Source organism: Lipophrys pholis (genome assembly GCF_963383615.2).
Source record: "Lipophrys pholis genome assembly, chromosome: 8".
Classification (NCBI taxonomy): domain Eukaryota; kingdom Metazoa; phylum Chordata; class Actinopteri; order Blenniiformes; family Blenniidae; genus Lipophrys; species Lipophrys pholis.
This window is the reverse complement of record NC_137630.1, coordinates 20622903-20649892: the sequence shown is the minus strand read 5'-3', so window position 1 is coordinate 20649892 and position 26990 is coordinate 20622903. Positions and strand designations below refer to the sequence as shown.

Here is a 26990-nt window from a genome sequence, read left to right as displayed (position 1 = left end):
ATTTTAAAAAGCAAACAAATAAACGATGGGGAGTGAAAAAAAAAAAAAAAGCCATACAATTTTGAGAATACACGTCAATATCAAAATATTAGCAAGCCAACAAAATCAGCTAAATATGGTGTATTGCTGTACTCTCTAAACATGTTGCAGTTAGTTCACACTGCGGGATAGATATGTGTTCTCCACATCGTAGGAAGACAGATAGTAAAGGGCGTGATAAAATATAAAATACCCACTGTTAAAAGCAGTGCTAAACTATCATATTGCAACACCAAAGCTCGTCAGGTAAACACAGTCAGTGTGACGTTATCAATGAAACGAGTAACAAGCAGCTGATGAACTGATTCTGTGCCACAGCCTAACACTCAACACAAGTGTTCCCATTTCTGACATCCAGTCATTACAAAGGTGCTAACTGTTTAATTCACACACGCACACGCACACGCACACGCACACACACACACACACACACACACAAAGTCTGGACAACTCATTTTGAAAAGGTCCAAGGACCAATCAGTGCTCGTCGAAATTATCCTCTCCATTAAATGACCCTGGACTGGAGACAAAGGTTCATCCCACATGCATAATCGTCCTCACCTGAATACGCTCCATCAGTTGATTAGTAATAGAGAATTTAAATGACATTTTGGTGCAAAATTCAGAGGACGTGTCAGCAAGGAGGAGCTGGTGGGATGGCTCTGTGGACTTTAGTGAGTTGTGTCTGGTTCTTAAGGTAGAGTGGTAAGTAAAGCACCCTAGTCATCTCACCTCACAATTTTATCCAAAGCTATCAGATTGTAATCTAAGTAATTCATACAATAGAATATAAAATAGAACTATTATGTAATTCAGTCACTATTTTTGTGGACATAATGCAAATATAAAGCAAATCGTGAACTTTTCATTTGCTCAAATTGGTATTCTAACTGTGGGTTCCAGTTATCTACTTTAAACACGTTACAGTGAAAATAATCTCTGATCTTTTAGATCTTAAAAGCAATTCATTATTTTATATATTTATATATATTTATATATATATATATATCTTAAATTTAAATACGAAGCTAATCTCACATTAGGCGCCAGAGCAGCCTTCAGCTTCAAATAGACCAGTTATGGCTTTGAGCGTTGAGTCATAATTACATGGCTGTTAACCATGTAAAGACGAATTTAGAGTTTCATCAGAGTAAAACATTCCCACTCCAGCACCAGACAGCCACTAGGTTAGGTTAGATACTCCTGAAGTGCAAAAATACAAGAGGGGAGCAGGAAGGGTTAAAGTGCAAGGCAATAACTTTGAGCGCCCATGAATTAATTCATAAACATTATTATATCTTCAATCTTCATTTGCAGATTTTTTTTCCATCATTTAAAAGTTTATCAACCTCAACTTCTCTATAAAAGATAGTATTTTTTTTTAATTCCTCAGCTTTCATTCAAGCTTTAAGCAGGAGCCAAAATGTGGCCGCCGTTGTGATGGCGTCACATCATTTGATTGTGCCGCAAACGGTGCAACAAGCTTCACGCAAAAAATCTTCCTTCAGTCAAATAGTTCGCTTTGTCTCATTTTAGAACTTCGAATAACTTTTTCGTTTCAAGTTATGGAAACCACATCACATTACACATAATCCTAACTTATTCCGTACAGGGGGAAATATCCATTAATCACTTCTGGAATATTCTCCTCATCGACTTCAGTGTAAAAGAACAGTGGAAATAAAATTCCAAACAATTAATTATGGTTGTCAAAGCAGACACCTTTCACTGTCAGTGACTGATGCAGGAAAAAGATTGAAACATGATAAACAACTGACCAACGATTTAGCTTATATGGCATCTGCTTACAGAGAAAATGTGAAAACAAATAAGAAAAAGAAATGTGAAAGCACGAAGGAATTCAAAGATTTAAAACAACATTGCACAACAGCACACACTGTAAAAACCTCCGACTGCTCGTGATCCATCTGGACGTGTCAGGCTTGAAAAATGACCGGTGGCATCATTGCTTTGAGTATATAGAGATATAGTTATAGATATTGTTTATGTACACAGTACAGTATATCTGTGGAAAAAAAAAACATGTGACAACACTAGTTATCATTAAATGACTTCACCATGCTAATAGAATATCCTTTGTAAAACCTCTTAAACACAACACAAACTTGTCAGAGAAAATGACTCTCCATTCATTTGGAATACTACCCCTGTTTAAAAAACTATCCATTTAAAGGTCGGGCTCTGCTCTCTGATTACTACTGACCCCCTGTGGTGAGTGGAGAAACTAAACTGTATGCATTCGAGAGGAGACAAAGGTGGAATGAAGAAACAAAACACTACTGGTGTGAGTATTGTTTGTAACAGTACGGATTACTTCGAGTGTTTCCAGACCGAGATTAGGAGACTGCACTAGATGTTTCACTTCGTAATGGTTGATTTGGCTTTCTTCTGAGTGCCAAGTCTCTTTTCGCTTCCGTTTCCAGTCAGCATCCTCTCTGGCTCCTGGGTGGACAAAAAGCAGAGCTACTCTAACAAAGACAGCCTCTTGGGTTTGCTTCGTGTGGGCTGTGTGTCTGGGCCTGAATCGTCGCTGTCCGTGGGGTCGGGGATCAGGGTGGGGGACTGTGCTGGGCTGGACGGGGTCACTGCAGGCGCTAAGGTTTGACTAGTGGTGAGTGCTTCAGTTTGTGTCTGGAGGGACACGTCCGCAGGGAGGCGCTCTTTTGGTTTGCGGCCTCTTTTCTTTCCGGCCGCGGTGCCGTTCCTCACCTCGGCTTTGGTCCCGATGTTATCCGGCACTTTGCTCTTGCTACTGGAGACCACTTGAGTGGCTGCTGCACGGAACCAGTTCTACAGTGAGGAGGGAACAACAACTTTAGTCACAAAATAATCACTCCCGTATACATCATTGGAAACTGCCAACATTTTTAGGAAAAAAAAAACAAACATAAGAGTATATTATACTAAATTAAGATCTTTCAAAACTTGTTGTATGGAGAGAAATTTAACTGAGACCACATCAACAGCAACGCTGCACACAATGAAGATCTTTTTTCAAAGTGTGTGTGCTCACCTGTGAGTGTGTCTTGCTAATATGGTACTTGACACCACTTTCAGAGCTAAACTCCTTCTGACAGATGAGACAGGTGTACTTTCCCAGCTCACCACCACTCTGTATCACACACACACACAAAACTTGTGTACATACTTGTAAACATACAAATACAGTGGTGAGAAAAAGGAGAGCTTTCAAGGTGTTGTTGATGAATAGGTTTGAATATGTTTTAAAATTGAACTTAATCAGGTAGAAGTACTGTGATTTTCACATTTATTGTGAATGCTTAAACCCTGTTTTTAATCAAGAAGAATCTTTTTTTCTGCTCATATCTGTATACTGATGTTTATTTTATCTTAAAAGCAGAAGACATATCAGAGCACTTCATTCCAAAATCTACTCAATTTCAAATGATTCATACACGTTATAATAATAAAAATAATAATAATAATTTTCTAATGCACTTTTCATTAAAAAAATCTCAAAATGCTACAAGCACATTATTCTTACTTCTTCTTGTTATTATCAATAAACATACCGAATGAGTTAATTTAATACTTAATGATTTTTTTTCACTCCGAGTCTCACACACGCACGCACAGGTTCAGTCATGTCAATGTTTTCCTTTGTTAATGGTTTTCTCCTTCACAGAAAAAGGCTGTGGGTTTGTACCTGGCTGCAGTTGGCGAGGTGGGCTTTAAGTCCAGAAACACTGGAGTAAACAGCTTCACAGTTCTGGGACCAAACAGAAATATACAGCCAGTGAAGAAAGCGAACTCAAGTCAATAGTGGCAGAAAACAAAAGCACTGGAATAAACTTGTATTACTTAAATATCAAATATCTGGATATACTGACACCCCTACGAGCTACTGCCTCTGAATGAGCCCCTCAGTACCGTTAAAAACACTCAATAACCAAAAACAAAAGGCAGATGTTATAAGCTAACTTGGCAAATGTGTCAGATTCACTCATTTGTTGCACATTTTTGATCATTTCACATCCACAAAATCATACAAGAGTGGATCATGTTGATGTTCTCACTTCATTTGTGCAGCAGATGAAGCCCTTCTCCTTGACCTGGTTCTTCCAGGCCTCCAGTAGCTCTGGACTGAAGTTGGGGAGGCCCGGACGAGTGTAGTTTAACTACACAACAAAGAGCATGTTTTATTAGCACAATGTTATCACAGTGGAAACAAAGAGAAAGTGTCATCATGATCTGCAAATATTACCCTTAATTTTCAATAACTTTATGTGACTATATAATCCAGGGGTGTCAAACACGTTTTAGTTCAAGGTCCACATACAGCTCAATTTCATCTTTAGTGGGCCGGACCGGTAAAATAGTGTCATGATAACCTTTAAATTTGAATGTTAAAATTGTATTTGTTTTGGTGCATCATGTACATGGTGTTCTATACTTACAAAAAACCCAACAATTACTAGCAAAAATGACTACAACTGCAACATTAAGTTCTTTTTAATCATACCTTCTGGTGCAAAATACAGAAAAAAGTAAAACAAAACAAAAAAAAAACATTATGCATGTTATTACAAACTCACACTGAAAGCATGGCTTTGAGGCTAATACTAGTTTGCCTGCAATGATCTCAGGGTCTCAGTGTTTTGTGCGCTACTCTTAAGAAATTTTCTGACAAATTCAATCTTTTCTTTTACAATTTTCTTGGTGGTTTGGCCGGATTGTAGCTTCTTGCAGGCCGGTTTTGGACCGCGGGCCTGATGTTTGACACCTCTGATGTGTGAGGTCTGCAGATTAGGTACCTGTGCCTTTATATGACACGACTACATAGGTGCGTTTTTCATATTATGTTCAGTCTTTCTTACATGTCTGCTATCAGCGTGTATGTGTTTGCAAAGCGACCAATCTGTTCTCACCCGTTTGCTGTCAGGCACCAAGTCGTCCTTGATCCGGCGCTTGGTGCCCCAGTCTTTGGCCAGCTCGTCCTCTGCTATCTCCTGCAGGTGGAACACCGCCACCTGAGCTGACCGCCGCCTCACCCTGCCACTGGGGGTCCTTTCAAAGTCCTCCCCCTGGCTGTGAACCTGTGATGTCTTTGCTTTGTCTCGCTCCCTCTCGCGAGTTTCTCGGTCATTTCCCCACGTTTCTCTGGCCTTCTCCTTCAGCTGGCTGCTCAGTGCTTTCTCCTGCCAGTCTCTCCTCTCAGGCTGGCTTTGCTCCTTCCTGCCTCCTGATAGAGACTCCTCAGAAGCCACCTATCGGAGCAGTCAGATACCGATATGAGTGGAAACACTAAAACCTCCAATGTAATTGCTCTCTGAGATCATCTTACCCTCTCCTTGCCAGTGTTGTTGTTGGTGTCAGTGATATTGTCCTTGTTGTTGTTTGGGGCTGCTGCTGTGGTGGTGGGGGTGGTGGGGATGTTGAGGGAGTGTTCGGTACGTACATGGTAGTCTCTGCCCGCCTTGGAGCGGTAGTTTTTCCCACAGTGCTGGCACAGAAACAGAGGCTTCTCATCGTCAGACAACTCTCCTCCACAACGCTGCTGGTGATACTGGAAGCCCACCAGACTGGAAAAGTGGGCTGAACACCCCTGTGTGTGTGTGTGCGCGTGTGTGTGCGTGTGTGTGTGTGTGTGTGTGTGTGTGTGTGTGTGTGTGTGTGTGTGTGTGTGTGGGTGTACAAGGAAATGTTTGTGCGGTCATGTGACACCAGTGACAGAAATGAGACAGAATGAAAACGCACATTAAGCAGGAAACTGGGTAAGTGGAACAAGAAGCTGCTTTAATGGAACACTTCGGTTGTATTTGGCTAATATTTTCCGCATAATGTTAAAAAACACAGGAAAAATGGGAAGAGGATGCTCATTTTTCAGTGTGAAGACAAGCAACTGTCGAGAGTCTATTTTTCACAGCTCTCTCTCTCTCTCTCTCTCTCTCTCTCTCTCCAGTGTGAGTAATGGGGAGCACGGTGTTGATGTAGTTTTGGGCATCGTGTCAAGAATGAGGCATAAAGGAAAAATTGGAGAGCGAGAGAGAGAGTAAGACAGAGGAGTTGAGACAAATGAAAATGAGGCACACAGAAAGTATAAAATGAGAATGCAAAAGAGGAAAGGAGGTGCGGAATAATGAAGAGGTGCATACCTCACTGGGACACTTGATTCGTCCCATCTGTTTGAGCACTCTGCGCAGCCTTTCCCTCTCCTCGTGCTCACTGCCCGCCTGGCCTTCGCTCCCTGAGGGCTGACATGAACAAACACACCGTCGCATGAGCGTGCGCCACCACAACACCTCCCACTCCCTCATGACAAAAACAAAATTTAATAAAAAAAATCAACCCGCAAAAGAAATTTGTTTTTCATCTCTGGTGTTCACACTGAGCCAGGATCATTAAATGGTTTCATGGTGAGGCTGCTACTCAAGGCATGTTTCTGTCAGACTCGTGTTTTCACTCGGTGCTAGCTGGTGCCCAACCCCAGCCAAGACCAGAACAACAGATGGCCGGGCTGCCAGCGAGAAGAAAGAGAAGCAGGGGGACGAGAGGGAGTCTGGATTTGCTAAGGGGTCCCAGTGGAACAAAACTTCCATGTTTTCTCATGTGTTAACACATAGAGATGACTGGCACACAACCCTTACTGTAGCTTCCTGTGAAGGTAAAAAAAAAAAAGCAGAGGACACGCCACTGGAGTACATCAAGCACTCGCAAAAGCCCGCAGGCGAGAGAACAGACACCGGCACAGCCTCTGATATCCAGTGGAAGGAAAAGAGAGAAAACCAATGAAACGCCATCACCACGTGTTCTTAATGCCTTGATCAAACAACAGAACGAGTGCAGGAGAGAGCGTGTGACTCAGACTGCACCATCACAGCAGAACCATCCACGTGGACCTCAGTAGGTGACCCGTACGTCCGTTACCCACGGTCATGTGACCACAGCCGACTTCACAGCAGCACTGCTTACAGGAGAATAATGCACAATTTGTTTCAGGTGCGGCAAAATCAATTATGTGGCAACAAAAACTACGATGAAACCCGAAAACTTAACACAGTCTTTCATAAAATTACATGACTGACACTAAATTAAATGAAAACACGTGTCAACAAGAATACAATACAACAAGAACAACAAAAAATACACTTACACGACGAAAACATGTCGACCTAAAGACACACAACACATTTTCTTGATAAAAGTTAATGGGGCTACTTTTAAAAAGATTCTCTACAAACACAGAGGCTAAAGTATTTTTCTGACTCAGGCTTCACTGCCTTCCAACATCATCGCAAACACAATAAAGCAGTATATACCATCCGCAACAATAATTAAAGAACCTACAATATACTGTTAAACATATGAACTTGATATAGAAAAGACAATTTAGTGTAAAATAAAATCAATATCTCTATCTCAACAGGGCTAGAGTGTGCACAAGGTACAGTATGTGTCTTCCTGGTCTATGAATAAAAAGGTTTTTTTCTGAAAAAACAAACTAACAAACAAACAACTCAAACCAGTCAAACTATCTAATTAAAAAAATAGTTTTTAGAAAATGTTCAGAAGCTCCTCAAACTGCTGAGTGTGTTAAATGTAATTCATACACTGTTCATCACCAAGCCTCACATCTCTTACAACGCACATGCAGTAATCTTTGGTTGAGAACACCATGAGCTATTATTGTTACTGGCTACTGACGACGACACACACTGGAAGCAGTGGGCTGCCAGGGAGCTGTTGGGGGGTCAAAGGTCCTGTGCAAGCAATCCGCATCCGTTAACAAGGGGGATTCAAACCTGGCAACCTACAGACACACTTCTCTAGCCTCTGTTCCTTTAGGGCCCACGACTACACATTCCCTGCCTTTCACATGTGTCATAATGTGAGCACGTGTGCTCATACGAAAACAGAAATGCACATGTTACGTGTTACGAGGACGCCTGTGCGTCTATTAAACTTTCATGATCCCATTTGAAACAGGCGACCTTTAATAATTCAGCTAACTTCATAGCAGTACCGTTGGTGTATCACGATAATATCTTAATGAAGCCCTCGACTGTCAAGAGTTAAGACAGCTGCACAAAGAAACGCGAGCACTTCAGGAACACCACTTCAAACGTATCATGCTCTACAGAGACCCTACATCAGGCTTCTGGAGAAACGCTCACAGCTGAGATACCCGAGCACAGAGAGGCGTTTGTAGACTGTATATAGCAATTTATTTTATGTGCGCGGATCCATGGAAACACATACTCAATCAGTTTCTTTCTTATCAGGCCACCAGCAGCAGTCCATGCGGGTTTTCTTTACAAAGGGCCTGATGCACTAAAAGTTAAAATGGTATTGCAGGCATGCGCATGTGGAAGTTGATCTACTGTATTAAAACAACACACTCAGGATCCCGTCTGACAGATGCACCAGCGAACATACACAATCGATTTAGCGCCTTTGCTTTTTAGAATATGAGTATCACTTGTGTTCCAGGCCAGGCAAAACATACTGGGAGGAGTTCATGCTACTAGATGATTGTGAAACGTTCAATGTGTTTTACAATGACTGAAAAAAAATGTCCTTGTTTCTGATTGCATGTTCTCAATGCCAGCGAAGAGAAAATCAGCTAAACCTTCAGCAGAGACGCTGCTGTTATTGTGGTGAGAGACTTTTTCTCCGCCGGCCCTCACGATTTTTAATTGGGTGCTTGATTAAAACACATTTTCAGTGTTGTAACCCTGTTTACATCTTGCCATCTTTACTGAATCTCCACTTGAGCTTCTGAGTACCATCAACAACAGTAACACTGAAGAACTGCAGATATTACAAGTTGATTTAATCATCGTAAACATGACAGAGGAACTCGCTTATTGCATTTTTGACAAATTTACAGCCATGAAATCAAAATAAAGGTTCTAGTCAACACCAAAGGTTTTGAAAACCAAGCTGTGTGGTAGAAGAAACGATCAGTCATCAAGACACAAAGTCAGAGGAGGCATTGAAGAACGTGTCAGGAGTGCCAGGGTGTGCGGGTGTACCTTGCTGCTGTGTTCAGCCATGGTGTGGTAGTTGAGGCCGGCTTTAGACCTGAACTGTTTGTGGCACTGCTGGCACTTCAGGGCATCCTGGAGCTGTGAGGGTGGAAGGCCAAACAGAGTCTCAAATAGCATTTCTCAGTGAAAATGAAACTAACAAACATCTCGTTCTTGCTGGCTTTGCTCTTTATTGGCTCCATCAACATCTCCACATTTCATTTCTAATCTAATAGAATTTATTAACAGTGTGCAATTCTGGTGAAAATAAAACACAAAAAAGAACACATCAGGACTCTTCAGAAACCCGAAAAAGCCAATTTAACACACAGCGTTCTTTGTGTTCGACTTTTCTCCTGGCTTCAGTATTGATCTGGAGGCAGGAGTGTGTTGATGGTGTGTGACCCAGTCGTAATGTGGTGATCGTGTCACTGCTTAACGGCGGACTGTCACTTTAATAGAGTCACACAGGCCACTGGGCTAAGAAGCTTTAAAATGACTGGAGGAATACGTCTCTCTGAGGGCTTCAGGAACTGCACCACTCCACCCAGATCTCCCAAGGTCAATACCCTGTCCACACATTCCCTTTTTGCCCACTTCAGCCCCAGTGATCGACTCCCAGCAGAACACTAATCTGAACAAGGAAATTGTGCCTAATGTAGGAAAGTGTGTCCTTTTCGCTCCATTGCAGGTTGACATTAGCTTTCATACAATGAAGGAGGAAGTTACACAGAAACCGGTGAGATGACTGTACTGAGACCCCCTCTGATGGTACTTCCACTGCCTTCCAATCAATATCTTGATAGATTTTGTACTTCAGAAAAAGTGTCCTTAGTGTGACATGTTCCATCAAGAGTCCAGGACTGAAAGCCTGCACAGAGACATCGGTCTGGGAACTTGTTCCCAGCGTGTTCAGTCACTCACCTTCTGGCAAATCTCCATGTGTTTCTTCAGACCGTGGATTGTTTTCCTGGTGACGATGGAGCAGGTGGGACAGACCACCTCGCCTCGCTCTGAGATGGTTCGCTGCCACTGAGTGTCAGTAACAACAGCTGAGAGACATGAAGGACGCAGGAAGGTGTGAGTTTACCGGTCAGAGGGCGATGTCCTTATGAGTGAAACATTTCTCTTTCTGCTTTGGTTTTACAGACTCACTCTATAATTGTGTTGGAGAAACAATGAACTGGGTGAGAGAACATGTGTGGAATTCAAACCTTTGTTCAGAGGAATTATTAAACAAAGAACCAAATAGTTCTACTAAATTAAAAATGTTCTTGTTGCTCTTGACTGTCATTTATTTAGTCGTGAATCACTTCATAATTGCTTTTTTAAGAAGTATTAGAAAATACTTTATTAATCCCAGGGTGAAATTCTTTAAATTGTGTTTTTTGTGTGATGACTATCCTTCTGGTTGAGGCAGCATATTACCGCTTCGAAATTAGGCTCAGAGGTCTTTCTGTGCAGTTTGCATGTTCTCCCCTTGCAATGTGTGGGATTGAGTTTCAGGTTAACTGGTGACTCTGATTGTCTGTCTGATCTTAAATCGTCTCCAACACCTCAAGATGAATGAAGCCGTATCGAAGATAAATGGATCCGTCAGATTTTTGTTTTTATGCCTTGGTAGACTGTGTCACCTATGTGTTGGATAAATGAGAGTGGTGGAGGTGCCCACCAGAGCTTGTTGTGGCCGGCTCTTTCTTGGAAGACTGACTCGACGAAGGTCTTCTCTGATGCTCCTCGTTGCCCTCTGTTCTCTTCACACGGCCGGCCTTCAGCTTCTCCTCGACCTTACTCATACCTGCAGGTTACAGAGCAGACAGTCGCTGTGATATTTTTCTCAATGTCTTCTCTTTTAATGTATTCGGGATAAAGCCAGACGCCCAAGCAGACAGGAACAGGACAGATGTAGGACAATGCTGAATAAGAACTAGGGTCTAAAAAGGGAAATCTGATACTGGCTGTAAAATAAAAACGGAGGCTGACAATCAAAAAAGGAAGCTGTTTTGAGCTTCACCAGATCAATGACAGTCAGACTGAAATAGAGCAAAATGTGGGCAGAGAGTTCTGCAAACTGCAGATGAATTGTTTGACAAACCATGATAAGTAGTTTACAGCCCTGCGAGTGTTAAATGAGTCACTGAGCAGTGTGTGTGTGTGTGTGCATGTGTGAGAGTCACTGATTCATTTAGCCAGATATGAAACATCTCTCCAGTAGCCACATTAACACCGTTAAAAGACCAGTCCCATTGATCAGCAGCAGCAGGGAGCATTCAGTCACTTACACAACCAATCACCACACATTGTGATAAAGTGAGCCGACAGTCTCATATCAATTTTTTCCAGCTTGGGTGTATACTTCCTTCCAAGACAATTTTTCTATTGCATTATTAGCCCTTTATCCAGCCCGTCACACACGTTGTAACATTGATCACCACATTTCCTCCAATCTAACAAAATTAAGTCAATAAATAAAAATCAAACTTGATGTGATAAACATACACACAGAGATGACATTTCCTCAGCCACTTTATTCTAAGATATTTTCTTAAATGTTGACTTTGTGACCAGTCATCCAGTAGGCTGTTTTTTTCCCTGACAAATTCAGATTTATTTATTTGCTGTGACGTTCTGATTTCATAACTTCAAACGCCTAATTTTTCAACTTGTGGGGGCTCAGTGCTTCATCCATACACTCTATGTTGACCAGAAGGTGAAAGTTCTTGTGAAAACAGGGTGTAAAAAGATGCCACATCACTCCTCTGAATACTCCTGTTTGCTACTGACGCCTACTATGGCACTGATCTTAGTAAATCATGTGCAAAATGCACATAAACTGAGAGCTTAATTAAGTGTATTAATTAATGTTAGGTATTTGTTCATTAGACACATTTTTGTGGTGTGGTACCACTCAGTAGTGTTATAACATGTAAAAGCAGGTTAAAAGCTTTCATAGAGAAATCTTTAAGCGATAATGTATGATTTTGATATGTTTTGGAACTTTACAATAAAACACGCATGACGTCACAAGTTGTTATGAACCAATTTTCATAAAAAAACCTGGTTGAATCTCAATTATAATTTACCTTTTAATCCAAATGTTCCAGATATGGACGGCTGTTCTCCAGTAAATTTCTTGGGCGTTTTCTGTTTTCGTCCTGCATCAAGACGAAGACGGTCAAACACAGACATATAATCAGAAAATGAAGCACGTTTTTATAATAGACAATAATCTTACTGTGCCGCATTCGCTCCGGGTCTTCGTCGGGGTACGAAGGGGGGAGGCTTCCTCCCTCACTTTCACTCCCCCCTGCATCAGACGATGTGCTTTGGGACTGAGGCTGGACGGGCTGGTGGATCTGCTGTGAAGGCTGACTGTGGCTGTGCTGTTTCCTCTCACTCTTATGGTGGGCCAGCTCCCCATTCTGAGAGGGCGTGGACACCTCGTGGGTCTTTTTCACTTTGAAAAACACCGGCGACGGGGGACTGTTCTCCATGGGTCTGACAGGGAAGACCATTTTGGAAGTCAGTATTAGAATAAAATAAATACAAATAGGTGTTTAAGATCTCAATCCCAGTCACCTTTTCTTGGTGCTGGACTTGATGGCAGCCTTTTGAAGCTTGAACTGCTCTTCTTTGGGCTCCATGTTCACTCTGTCTGCGTGGTTCCACCTCTTGTGCTTCTGCAGGCGTACCTTCGTGGCAAACACTGCTTCACAGTACGGACAGCCATGACTCAGCTTCTCAGCTACGGTGGCCTGAATACAGACATGAGGAGAGGGGATTTACTGTCATCTCTCTCCCTACGCACAATCAGATGACAGTGGGTAGCTTACTAAAAGCCTTCAGTTGACGAGTCACGGGATTTTGAAAAAAAAAAAACCCAAACCAAAACAGGTGACTACTTATGAATGGTCTATAATGTTTGTATGATTATAGTGTGAGCATTATATTATAACTGAACACCTTATTTGAAAGGTGTTCTATAATGCTGAGCCGTGTTTATTTTGAGGCATAAATGTAGAGATAGTCATATAACAGAAAACAGCCGAGGCTAGTGACTCACCCCCTGGCAGCGTTGATAGTGGTACTTGACTCCATAGATGCTGGGAAACTCTAACCAGCATCCTGAACACGGACATTTAACCCTGGAGCGGCGCTTAAACTCTTCCTTCCATTGTACTATCATATGGGCCTGCTCAGGGGTGAGGGAGAGAGAGTTGAATATGTGTAAGCTACATCGCTATTCAGTGCTGTGTCGTCTGCTTAATGAAGGCCACTTCAAGCACCCACACTTTTAACAGAAGATAACTCACAGGGATGCTTCTGAGCTCCTGCATTTCTGCTTTAGGACGGCCTTTCCTCTTGCCCTCTGCCGGTTCATCACACACTGGACCTGGAAGGAGGAGAAAAAGATCTGAATCAGAAATAGACTCTTCTGATTCTGTTTTAAGAACAGACCCTAAATCTGGAGGTTTTCGTTTGTAAAAAAGCAAAAACTAAAGAGTTCTTAGCTTTGACTTGGTACTTTTGAAAACGTTCCTGTTTCCACAAGACTAACCACAAGCACTTGTTTCTAAACTGTCACCATCATGTTTCTGCTTTCACTTATAACCAGTAACTTTTCTTATGCAAATCCCAACACAGATGTTGTGCCATGAGCCCAGAGATGAGCAGAATAACTTCTATCAGTGTAACTGTTACTATTACTCCTCATATGGAAATATAGTACATTTAATTTTTATGAAAGAGCTGATGCACAAAAACACAGACAACAAAGGGTGACTGAATAAGACATTATTAGTTGATGGATGGATGGATGGATGGATGGATGGATGGATGGATGGATGGATGGATGGATGGATGGATAGAAGGATGGATGGATGGATGGTCCAAGGCCTCTGTCTACTACACATGGACAGACGAATTAAAAATTAAAACGTGAAATATCACAAAGGCCTGCTGATTAGTGATACTGAATATGTGAATGTTTTATTTTTATTTCAAATATAAGACAATTATATATTTTAAAAAAACAATGAGCACAATGAAACATTATCACATATTACTAATACATTGAATATAAAAACATAAGTCACATAAGATTAGCTGCCACATAAGCAGCAACCACAAGCTTGAACCTGTCGTAGTCAGAAGACACCGATTACCGAGTTGCAACGTTTTATCTCCAGTCTTTGTTCATTATTAGTTTTATAAACGAGAGAGTCTATTAAGCTGCTATCTTTTATAGGAGTTTACAAGTCATTGCAATGTGCAGCGTAGATTTTGAAAATGTGTTTGTGCTCTGTCTTCTTATTTTTGTTTGGGAAAAGTGCTCCAAGGTAAAACCACAGAGACTATTCACTAATGTGGTAACAAGCTGTTTTATAGTTTAACTTGTAATTAAGGATTGACCCAACAAGTGTGCAATTCTGGTTATATAGCTGTTGAATCCTTGTCCTGCCGTGTTTGACGTCTTCACACTCGTTATTAGACTTTCTGGAGACTATGACACGGTGGCACTGACAAAAGGAAAAGAGGTCGAGGGGACAGACGTGAAGGTGCTGAGACCTGCGGACACGGTTCGGAACAAACACTTCAGAGGGAGCTGGTTAAAGATAACCAGAGGCCAGAGCTGAGTTAGACGTGGGATGAGGAAAGAGTGGACACATTGAGAGGTTACCGACGGAGTTTCCGTTTTGATGTAAATACATTGCATACTTCTCGCAGGAATGAATTACACATTTAAGTGGCTGCGCACATTTAGGTATGAACAAACACAAAGTAGCAGTGAGTAGGTTTAATAGTAACAATTGTGTGCGTGAGTGAGTGTGTGCATTCGTGTGGGCAAAGGCTGCACGTTGAGCCAAATAGATCAGCTCTAAATCTCTGGTGCCTGTGTGAACCTCTGACACAGCAGACTGCAGACTGACCGCCTCAGCTCTCTCTCTCTCTCTCTCTCTCTCTCTGCTCTCCTCCTTCCATCTTTCATGCTGCTGCTTCTCACCTCGTGTCGAGCTTTCTCACTTCCCTTCCCCTCACCCTTCTCCCAATCTTCCTGTGTGCTCCCACGGCCTCCTTACTGCTCTCTTTTCCGCTACAATTAAAAGCTCTGCTCTATCAGCTCTGCACTCCATCCCCTGCACGCGCCGCCACTCGAGCGCAGAAGAGGAGGAGTGGGTGCGTGAGGGACGGGGGGGGGGGGGGGGGGGGGGGGGGGTGACGAAGAAAGAAGAGGACAGCCAAGGGTGTTGAGGGAGAGAGGAGAATTGCAGAGGCGGACGACTCTGACCAGGCATAATGCTGAATGACAGTGCGGCAGGTAGCTTTTATGCTGCTCTCTGGGAAGATATATGTATATATACATGTGCCCCCAAACTCCCAACATTGATCTGGCAGACACCAGATAAGAGCAGCAGGATCGCAGCAGGCAGGAGAAGCCGCCGAAGCCGTTTCAGTCAGATCAGATTTGGAAAATATCAAAGAAAAACTACCTGAAGTTGGAATAAGCGTCTTTCCTAGGTTGCAGCAGTTGTCTTGCACTGACTTTCTTTGGACTCAACGACACTGCTGATTTCCGTGTACACACACACACACACACACACACACACACACACACACACACACACACACACACACACACACACACACAGTTGTCCAACTTGTGGTAGGTACCAAACTGGCTGAGAGGACCCTGTGTGCCTTCCAGGATTAGAAAAATGGTTGGATTAGTTTCCATCAGATAAATGAATTGACTCATACAAAGCTGGCAAGCAAAAAAACAAAAAACAAAACAAAAAAAAAACCATGTCTCTTTATCAGTGATGTTAATGTGTATAAGAAATTCTGCACAACCAACCAACCATGACCTCCTCTTCTCATTTCACAGGGAAATGAAAAGGTTTTATTACACTATATCAGCTTTCAGCTTCTCCCCTCATTTTTCTTCTTTTAGTTTCCCACTCAGACGCACAGACACAAACATACGCTGACGGATCATATGCAATCTTTTACTTCAGACCCACAATAACAAGGCAGAGGGGGAAAAAAAGCCAGAACGAGATCGAATAAGAAGTAACACGGCGTTGCTGGCTGTGTCTGGGAGTAGTTCACGACATGAGGTGTAAACACACACATAAAAGCACAAACAAGTACACAAAACCATTAACAGTGTGTGTGAGCGTGTGCATGGATATGAGTGTATTAATATTCTCCAGGCGACAGAGCATTTCTCTATTAGCCGTCTGGGTAGCAGCTGGAGAGGCGATGCAGTCGGCGGTGTAGCTCTTGTGCTGAGGAGGAAATTGAGCATGCATTCTAATTCCTGTCTTAGAAAATAAAGGTCTTGTAAAAGAAAGGCATAATTAATGAATTTTGCTCTTGGGAAAGATATGCTCTTGTTGCTATGGGAATAAGATCCACTTGTCTTAGTTACCACTATCAGAGGCCTCTTTACAGCGAGCAGAACAATTAGAACCACATCCAGGAGACTGCAATTCAAACAGGAAACACCACACACGGGACAAGGCGGCACATATGCTGAGGTTACGCTCTCCGCCTTGAGGTTAACCATGCAAACCGACTAAAACGATGCAGATCTGTCACTCGTTTGCGCCTGAGTTGATGTGGCAACACATTGACATTCCAGCAATCACAGCCATTGTCTTGGTATGAAACAAAGCAGGTCCATTGTGCGAAATCTAAAGCTGAGCTCTCGGGCGCAGGCCAGGGGGATAAAACAGCTGTTCGGCTAATGTCAGAGAGCGACACACTCCCAGCTGTCTGCAACTGTTGCTGCACAATGGTTAACAGAGAGGAGAGGAGGGGAGAGGAGAGGAGAGGAGAGGAGAGGAGAGGAGAGGAGAGGAGAGGAGAGGAGAGGAGAGGAGAGGAGAGAAGTGAAGAGAAGAGAAGAGAAGAGAAGAGAAGAGAAGAGAAGAGAAGAGAAGAGAAGAGTCAGTACCAGGAGTGCTGGCAGCTGTCTAATGATCTCAAATAACCTCTGAGTTCCCCTAGCTACGCCTGCAACTGCTCTCCCTGAGTGCAGGGTTCACTCGCACACTTGCACACTCGCACACACACACACACACACACACACACACACACACACACACACACACACACACACACACACACACACACACACACACACACACACACACACACACACACACACACACACACACACACACACACACACACACACACAGACACACGCACGCACGCACACACACACACACACAACAGTCATTTGTTTTCCTTGACGAACGCTCACACTGAGGCCTTTGTCTGAGTCTGCACAGTAGGTCTTAGCCATAGTGTCGTTTAGAAAGACAGCACACCAACACAAACAGCACTTTACACCACAGCGCCACATTATCACTGCTTCCTCAATCTCAACTGACAATAACGGGAGAAACAAAAACACCTGAACTGAGCGCTGAGCAAACACACAAATAGCCCACTGTATTTAATGTGTGTGTGTGTTCACACCACCCCTGGACTTTAGTGTCCACTTCCCTTCCTTTCTGCATGCTTTCTGTTCATTAGCACTAAGACTCCCGCACACATGCTTTCTCTACTCTCATCAGGTTTTCTCATTTTCTCTCTGCCACTCGCTCTCTCACTCTTTCTCACTCTTGATTCTCATACACACCTCCTTTTGAAGACGTCCCCATATTCCCTCCCAGTCAGGCCTGAGTCCAGACAGTAAGAGAAAGCAGTGAGCACTACTACCCAGCCACTGAATAACTGAAAGAAAACCACACTCTCACAGTCTCTCACTCTCTCTCTCTCTCTCTCTCTCTCTCTCTTGCTCTCTCTCTCTCATTTTTTTCCTTTCCTTGCACTCTCTCTCTTTCCCTCCTTTTCAGCTTTACTCTGTAAACTAATCTCTTACATACAGTAGAAACACTTGTTGATCAATACATGCTTGACTATATACATTTTTTTATCTATTTAAATGAAACATAAAAAATGTAGTCTGATGTGGTAACGTTAATGGTTATGGATGTAACACAGCCAATCAGAAGTCACCAGCCTCAGGGTGTCAGTGTCAAAAAGAAAATAAATCATTGCCTCATAGTTGGTTTCAACTCTTGAGGGGAGGAAAATATGAGTATTTCATATTTCATTTCTTTCTATGAAGGAAATTTACTCTTTACTTTTTATTATTTCCGAAAAGCAAATTTGCTCATCACACATTCAAGGCAAAAATGCAGTTTCAATCAGGATTGTGGAATATAACAATCAGAAAAATAATCGGAAACAGGAAAATCAAGGGGAAAATTACTAAAACCACAAAGTCAACCAGCTGCCTTTCTTTTAAATGCTGCTGGAGGGAACAGTAGGTGCTTTTTTTCTAGGTGCCTGATCCAAATATTTTAATAACACAGTTAAAATTGGGTTCAAGAAGAAAAAGTTTTGAAATCACTACTACAAAACTCCACATTATTGCATATCAATGGTTCACTAAAATCATGCAGCCCTAGTTTAAATAATGTTCTCTTTCAAGCTATTTTTAGTAGCAGCATATATTGCTACTATATATGTTAATATTAGGACTAAAACTTTAAACCAAAGCCAAAAAAGGGAATTACTTACATGGTTGATGTGTTTTCTTCTCATTCATACGTTTGACTACTATTGTTTTTTTGTTTTGTTTTACATAAACAAAGCCGGAAACTCATTAATCTTGTTCTTGATTGGTCTGCTATGTTTGATTTTTCCTTATGCTACTCCTTATGAACCTAGTCACTGATCCTGAGTAGCTGTATTCATCTACAGTACGACAACAACACAACAAATACCCATTAGAGCCACCAAAGCTTTGAATCGCTACACTCATCTTAGATCACAACTTATCTTAGCCTGTCTCTTAGTGACAGAGTTAGACCGACAAATCCTTGATTAACGCATCTTTAAAATGAATTTAGTAGTTTCCCTGCAGTTTCTCATCAGTTTACTACCACTGCTGTACCGCACGTAAAGCTGCCAAATCAAAAGGAAAAGCCTCATGCAAGAGGTTCCTGCTACATAATCTGGTGACTCACGGTACCTTGACAGCTTCTTCAAACCTGTATTGATTTTACAGCCTTCCACATCAACGGCGTGCTTTATTTTATTGGAAACCTAATGTATTGCCTGATGCCCATTTGGCCTACGGCCAACAATGTGTTCAGTGACGTGCAATCACAACAGCTCTGCATGACTGGCCCCACGTGTGACCAGTGGGGTCCTTGGGGACGATGCTGAGCAAAGAGAATGAATCAGTTTTCAAGGGTGATTCATGAGTCGTGGTGAAGTTTGCGATTGCTCCACTGCATATACAGTACGAGCACACGTGAAAACCGCATGTTTTATGCAGCATGGTATACAATACAGTGCTGTATAGCCAGACAGACAATGCCTGCCCCAGACTGTTTGCACTGCCCTCCTTATGGACAATGACTCACCAACTCAATCTCGCTCCTCTCCTATTTTTCTCTATTCCTTTTCTTCTGCCATCCTCAGGCCTGCCAAATAAAGGTGTGACAAAAATGACTAAGGAGTCCCCTCAAAGCGAGATGCAGCATCAGCCTGAGAAAAGCACCAGAATTCAATTTCAGCCCAAAACAAACATTCTCCAATCTATAGCTCTTTATTGATTTTATCTTTCGGTATTCCACCAATTTAATATACTGAAAGCATTAACAGGGGGGAACGCTGGAAAATATAAGAAACATGAGACGTGAGAAGAGTGGCGATTGGTAGCAGGGGTAGCAGATGGGAACAGGGTGAGAGAGGTTGTGGGGATGGAATAGAAAGTGGCAGAAACAGTGAGGTCGAGTCACTGCTCCTGATATTCCTGTATAATGAGAGGAGCTCGGATGAGATGAGCAGTTTGACCAAGGATACAATGGAAAGAAATGACAGTTATGTGCCACAAATTGGACAACAAATGAGTGAGAGAAAGAGTGGGAACGCAGTGGATGAAGAGGAAAAGTGAGAGACTGATGAGGCCGAGGCAGATATGAGGGTCAGCAGATGGCGACTGTGGGCCTGTAATGAAGGTCCTGCTGTCAGGGCAGAGGACTGTCATCTGACACACACACACACACACACACACACACACACACACACACACACACACACACACACACACACACACACACACACACACACACACAAACAAACAAAAACAAACAGGTCAAACTGGTATGTTGTTATTCACACACAGGCATACAGCTCGTCCTTCATTAATCTCTCATCATACTGATGTACCTCCGCTTATACACAGCTCTACAGGTACAATGGATTCCGAGCTCAGGTCGGGAACAATGGATAGTTATACACAGCCAGATTTCTCTCATTTAGACTTGGATTCATTCTGGTAAAAAATCTGAACAGTTTCAGTCATATCAAGTATGTTTGAATCTTTCACTCTTTGTTTCTTTTTGCTCATATCCTCAAAATCAAATTACATTGTGGCATTTAATGAAATTATATTTCAATATTCATTAAATAACGCACCCGTTGTTTTGGGGTCTTAAAGGTCCCATATTATGCAAAACTAACTTTACAATGGTTTTCTAACAGTAATAGGTGTCCTGAGAGCCCATAGTAAAAAGTCAAGAAAGTCTGTCATCTCCCTCACAAGTTCCCTTCATGACGCCATGTGGGGAAATTGCCACTCCTTCTGGAAGTCGATGCTCACTTTGCCCTGCCCACATGTAGATAAAAACTTACAAAGATTACTGATATAGTGAATAAATTCAGTATAATATGAAAAACCATTACAGTTACACTCAAGGGACTTTCACATTGGATAGTCCTGGACTCGGTTCAGCGCAGCTCATTGTACAGACACACAAGCAGCCTGTTCTCAGTAGAGCTCACTAGAGGGACTTTTAGAGTGGCTGAAATAAAGGAAAATGCTGGATTTGGGGCAATACACCGAATGCAATGTTGTTGGACCTCCTATGTGAATTTGTTGAAAACTGTATAATATGGGACCTCTAAAGTGTGAAGTAATACTTCTGTGTTCCTAGTTTATTGTAACACAGGAGACATTGTTATTAACTATGGCATTCTGGGTTATCAAACTACAGCGGCAGGTATTCCTGCTAATCCTTCACTCTTCATCAGAGCAGCAGATGAAAATCATTCAACTTTACTTCATAATTTTGAGAGAATCTAAACATGGCGATCGTGTTGTTACCAGATCCTGACATCCAGCAAGGTTCTTTAACTGACTTACAACATCAACCTTGTCGGCTCATTGTGTCTGAGCCAAAAACTAAAACAATCAGTCCCAGCCTGAACTTCAGTGCTGCAGTTTGCAGTCTTTTCACATAATTCAAGCAATCACTTTCACAGTTATGCAGAATCAATTCCCTTAATTAACTTTACATAGACCTGGAATATCCCAAGGAAAAAAAAACAACATTATTGCCAGTTCAGGGCTAAATACGTGATTAAAAAAACCCCAAAGGTGTTAGTGAAATTATTCCATTGTGTCAAATATAGACTTTACAATATTATTGTGTTAATAATTTTGCTCTTGCAATGATTTTTTTAATCGCATTTATATAAAATTTTTATATTTTCTAGACATTATTCTTGATGAAAGGATACATTTTAGTTTGACATTAGTTTTTTTTATTTGTAACAACTGTGTCTGGCTACAAAAACAATAAAACTTGTGTTTTACTACAGACGTCATCAAGCTGAACCAACTGGAACTCTTGTCTTTTGCTATCACTTGATCTTTTGGTAGAGGAAACTAGTGGGATTCTAATCTCCACGATGGCCCACAAAATCTTTAATTCCAGTGGCATTAGGAAAAATAAGAACTATGGCCGAACAAGATGCTGGAGAAGAAAACCTCACAGAGAGAGACGGAGCACAGGAGGTTTCTGTTTGGCACACAGACAACTCAGCCTCGACACGACCCACAAACCCAATTTTAAGGTTCAGCTTTTTTTTTCTATAAAACCATGAAAGAAGATTGTAAAAACCAACCGCAGCTACAACAACAGTCATTCTTACTTTATACAAAGTTTCCACGCAGCAGTCCAGACCAGGAATTCACAAAGAAATAAGAAATCTAAAGTCACCAACTCATGAAATCCAAGAATGGGGAGTTTTAAAAATCCCAAATGAGGAACCTCAGATATTATATTGTTTACTTCCCCAAACTGAGGTTCATACTCCACGTTGAATAAATGAGGATGTCTCTCCATCATCACCAGAACGCTGCTGAGTAATTCAGAAGATCTTTTGTATGAAAAGTGTTCCGACAAAGCTGTGGATATTTTTTACTGACCGAGCTACAAAGAGGAGTTAGTCAATGAATATGTTTTTGCTTTAAGCTCAGCTACATCAGAGGGAATCCTACACCACCCGGCTAATTGTGGGATCAATAAGGAACCAACTATAATCCACTTTTCTTTTTCTTTTTTTTACAATTGAGAATAGAAAAATACTCAATATCCAATGTAATGCTTTAAATTCTAAATGTCACAATACATTCACCGTAGTTTCCTCTAATTTTTGCTGCACGCGAACAAGGAAAAGCTCATAATCACATAAAACTCAACCCCTAGTTAATAGTTGCTGTAAGTCTGAGTTAACAGACGAAAATGTTCCGGGTTTTTTGTGTTTTTTTTATTTTTTATTGTTCCAGGTGTCTTTTAAAGCAGACAGTTGAGAAACACAGATTTACAGTATCAGTGACACGAGTAAAATTACTGACCCTGAGAAGAGAAGAAGCTACGTTAATGAGTCAGAACTGTGTGGAAAGAGAAAATGAAACAGTCCAGTGTTCAGTTACCTAGAAAAAAAAAGTCCCCAAAAAACCCAGCACCAATCCATCACCCATGACGGTATTACTTTAACACACAGTGAACTGGAGCTCACGATCACTGCAGATTCTCATTAGTGAAGCAAAGCCAAGTGTTTCTCTCGGTTCTAGTTGTCAGCCTCAGAACGATCAGAGCCCAGTTTCTCCGCCGACGTGCCCCCGATTGATTTATAAACTCCTCCTGTTTATTGAGTAATAAAGTCTAAGAAAAATCTATAAAACTCAAACAGAACAACTGTCTTCAGCCACAATAAATTCTTCAGGAGTAAAAAGGACTCTGCAGCTGGCAGCATGGAGAGAAAAGTTGGACAACGTCGCATAGTGATGGAAAATACAGCAGATGCAGATCCTTTAATGAGCAGTGGCATTTTCCTAACACTCTGTTCTGTCTTGCAGAATGAGACCCAACGTCTTAATGTCCGCGTCATGCAGTGCATGCTGCCACACGGGCAAACAAACCCAACCTACGGGGCGAAGAGAAAAGCCACCTGAAGCACCTTGTTTAGTGTGGCTGCGTCTGCCAGTCAGGGGCTATTTTGTAGCAACCAAAACAACTGGGTCACATTAGAAGAGCCCCAGTTTTCCAAGCCTGCCTGACGCTATTAACAAAGTCCTGATGATCTGTTGGTTATTGGATTGAAAAATAATTCCCCAGCCTGGCTCTCTCTTTCCAAAACCTTCCATCTCCATCCAGATGGCTTGGGGTTTCACTCATGTCAATGCTTGGCAATGAGTGTTTGTTTGGTTTTCTCACTGTAAGGCAGTCTAAGGAAAAACGTTGTAGTTTCCAGGTCCTCCTGTAGCGAGAAGGGTAGAATTACACTGAGGCTGGCTGGGACCATTGATTCTTAATAAAATATAATCCATTCAGAAAAGCTGCGTAGGCCCCTTCCAGCTATGGCATGCTAATCAAATTCTTTGATAAACAACACTGAAGTTCTGAGCAGCGAGCTCAGAATAACAAAACTCCAGCCAATAATGCAAAGCCCGTGGAATAAGACGACAAATGTGCGGAAATACAAAGGCAAACAGTCTTAGTGTGTCATATTGGGTGCAAACAGTCTCAGTTCTTCACATTGCATCACCACATGGAGTTCCTCCTCAAATTAGTTTATGGTGTCAATAGTCAAACGCCATTTTTCAAGAAGCGTTTCCTCTTTTTTTTTTTAAAGTGCAGCTGTGCGTCACTCACTGTGTCTGTTGTTGTTTTCGGGACCTGGCAGGGTTCGCATGAGCTCCTGGGGATGTCCATGCTTCGGGGTTCGACCCCTTGGCAGCCCTGATGAGGACAGCTTCCCAAACCTGGGGCCACTTGGGTTCTCCATGCCTGCAATAGAAGATGAGAGGGTATAAAAACACAGGAGCAACAGATAGCTGAGGGCAATATCAGCTTGCTGCTGTTAATTAACCCAGTTCTATTGCTTGTGGAAACACAAGGAAGTTCCCTATATGGACAGTCTTCTTCTATCATCCAGTTTCTTCAGGTCGGCCACTGGTGATATTGGACTGAAGGTTATCCCAGGTGGAGGCACACACACACACACACACATCATCAATCGGGGTTAATAGGCTCACGGCCTTCCATGTTTCATTTCAAAATCAATATTCTCACTTGCACACTAACTTCATGCTCTTCCCATTAGACAAAAGGTGAGTCAAAGACAGACGGAAGAGACAAAGCTCTTTTTTCTGTCCTGAGCTTCAACACTGTGAAATCCAATGATGGATTTCGTTATCAGATCAAACAATCAACAGAAAAGTTTCCCGCTCATAAATTTGTTGACGTCTGGATCGATTACATAACGAAGTAACGGTTCATCGTCGGTGTATGTCAAATCCAGGCTCCATGTGCCGTCCCATGCTGATGTGGAGCGAGGGTTTAACCTCATTCCACATCAGCATGGGACGGTCTAATGAATGGAGGCTGACAATCGCTAATTATGCTAAGTGGTGCTGATTGCAATCCAACGTGCTTTCTCTTAGCACACATTCACGTCACCCTCCTAATGAATTACAAATGCACACAAAGGGTCGCTCGGTGGGGGCCGCTCGGTGTCCATTTACAACGCTGAACACCACAATGATAGCTCATCTGTCACTGGAGTATTGTGCTTAGCAGTTTATCAGGAAGTCTTGATGAATTTACCTTTAAAAGACATGACATGTTCCAAGTGAAAAGTCGTTGTTGAGAGTTTCGATGAACCGAACAAGCCCGTGGGAGAAAGATGGAAGTACCGAAACACACACAGGAAGAACATGGAGACAGAGCTTCGACGGAGGCATGGTGGGACTAAACATGGAAAGTGTAACTGCTAAAGGAAGGCGCCAATGACAGATTAATTTTTTTGTTTTTATTATTTTATTCAATTCTAACTCCAGCGAGCGGTCTCTGGATCTGTCCCCACATTCAAACCAGGGCCGTCAATCGGATCCAGAGGAAGTAAACAGCACAATTATAACCCCGTTATGAGCTTTAAAATTGAAACATCAAACTTCAACTGTCATCACTGTTACACTTTGATCGTTTGAATAATTTCACAATTAAAAACTCAAAAGTGTTGGCTTTAATAAAATACTTTACTATGACTGTATGGTGTTGCAGTGGTTAGCACTATTGCCTCACAGCAAGAAGATCTCCGGTTTGAGTCCAGAACTGGAGAACTTGGAAAACCATGAAGCAGTTCAAACAGCCGTACAAGCAGATGTTCGCCAAGTACCGAGAGGAAGGGAGGAATATGCACTCTGTGTTTTGATTGTTACAACCTGTTTATTTACCTGTTTACTGACTTACTTGCTTTTTTTTTGTTTGTCTGCAGTTGTGAGTATATTAATAAAATCAAAACAAACAAAACCAAAAAACACAGGATGCAAATAGGTTGACTGGAGAAGTGGTCGGATTAATTAAGCTTAAACTTCTTCCTACTCCTTTTTGAACATGTTCTATGTATCCACTGTACTTATTATTTGATCTATGTTCGAAATAAAATGCAACGAACAAACAAACTTTCTGTTCACATTTTAGTTTCCCCCCACAATCCAGAAACATGATTTTTATTCCTTTTTTTTTTAGGTTAATCTGTGACTCTAAACATGCACGTGAATGTGAGTGTCTGGCCTGTGGTGGACCGGGCTGTGATCCGCCTTCACCTGCAGCCACCTGGGATCAGCTCCAGGGTCCATGAGTTACAGAAGACGGATAGCATTATGTCGCATCATCATTAAGATTCTCAAAATTAAAAAAAAAAAAAAAAAAAAAACATCAGGCAGCCCACACACTTAATGAGTCACAGATTTAAAATAAACACGTGGAATTACAGAAATAGGAGAAAACTGAGGGCTCTCTTCAACTCGCTGACCTTTTTTTCTGATCTGATAACAAGGAAAACTAAAGCTGGTTTGTTGATGCTGAACTTTGAAGTGAAGCCCGTGTGAGAATAACCGTGAGCTTACGAGCCAAAAGAAAGGAGTATGAGGCATTAAAAGCACAAGGCAAACTGTACTCTTTCTTAGTCTTTATCTCTGCTCAGAACATGAGTGAGTGCGAGTAGTCACTCGTGGACGAATTAGTTTCTCTCACAAGCAGGAAAAAGGCTGATAAAGAGTGTAATAACTCGAATTTTCAACTTCGGCGATGATCCATCTGTGGATCTCTACTCTTGTATCCAGCTGTGAAGGGTCTGGACTGTGGACATCCAGGTCAGGTCTGCAGAGAGGTAACCGTCAAGCCGGGGAGAACATGCAAACTCCGCACAGGAAGGAAAAGTGAGAACTACTAAAGCACTTTAGCAGACAATCGCAAGCGGGCATGAGAGATGAAGTGTGGAAGTAAAGGGAAGCAGTAACTTTATGAGCAGACACAACAGATCCTGGTGACACAATCTGTTGACAGACGAACAAAAGCACGTGGCCACGTGCCACGCCGTCCGTCAACTCCAAGGTGAAGCGCGAGAACCTCATGGCCACACCTACCTGAAGGGTCAGACAGTCACCCCGGGTCACCCACGTGACGGAGGCAGGGTGGGCGCCGCTGGTGGGGTCAGGAGACAGGCACCAAAAGTGGGCGTTTTGTATCCGTCTGACGTGGTTACATGACAGTTCAC

The 26990-nt window shown here is 42.2% G+C and overlaps 1 protein-coding gene across 1 annotated transcript; it reads right to left on the bottom strand.

The window, feature by feature from the left end:
* Positions 1-1428: 1428 nt before the first annotated feature.
* znf512b (zinc finger protein 512B) lies at positions 1429-26990 on the bottom strand. Its single transcript, XM_080468864.1, has 16 exons — positions 26860-26990; positions 24083-24217; positions 13364-13443; positions 12630-12805; positions 12286-12548; positions 12134-12205; positions 10723-10848; positions 9975-10102; positions 9057-9149; positions 6177-6275; positions 5366-5524; positions 4950-5288; positions 4098-4199; positions 3728-3790; positions 3074-3172; positions 1429-2850 (listed from the first exon to the last, which is right to left on the bottom strand). The coding sequence occupies exons 2-16, from the start codon at positions 24213-24215 to the stop codon at positions 2524-2526; spliced, it is 2259 nt and encodes a 752-aa protein (XP_080324990.1). The 5' UTR covers positions 24216-24217; positions 26860-26990; the 3' UTR covers positions 1429-2523.

Coding starts and splice junctions, on each gene's coding strand:
- znf512b (XM_080468864.1), bottom strand. CDS start 24,215: ATGGAGAACCCAAGTGGCCCCAGGTTTGGGAAGCTGTCCTCATCAGGG. Junction 5,525..6,176: donor GAATCAAGTGTCCCAGTGAG/GTATGCACCTCT, acceptor TTTCTGTGCCAG/CACTGTGGGAAAAACTACCG. Junction 5,289..5,365: donor ACAACACTGGCAAGGAGAGG/GTAAGATGATCT, acceptor CTGCTCCGATAG/GTGGCTTCTGAGGAGTCTCT.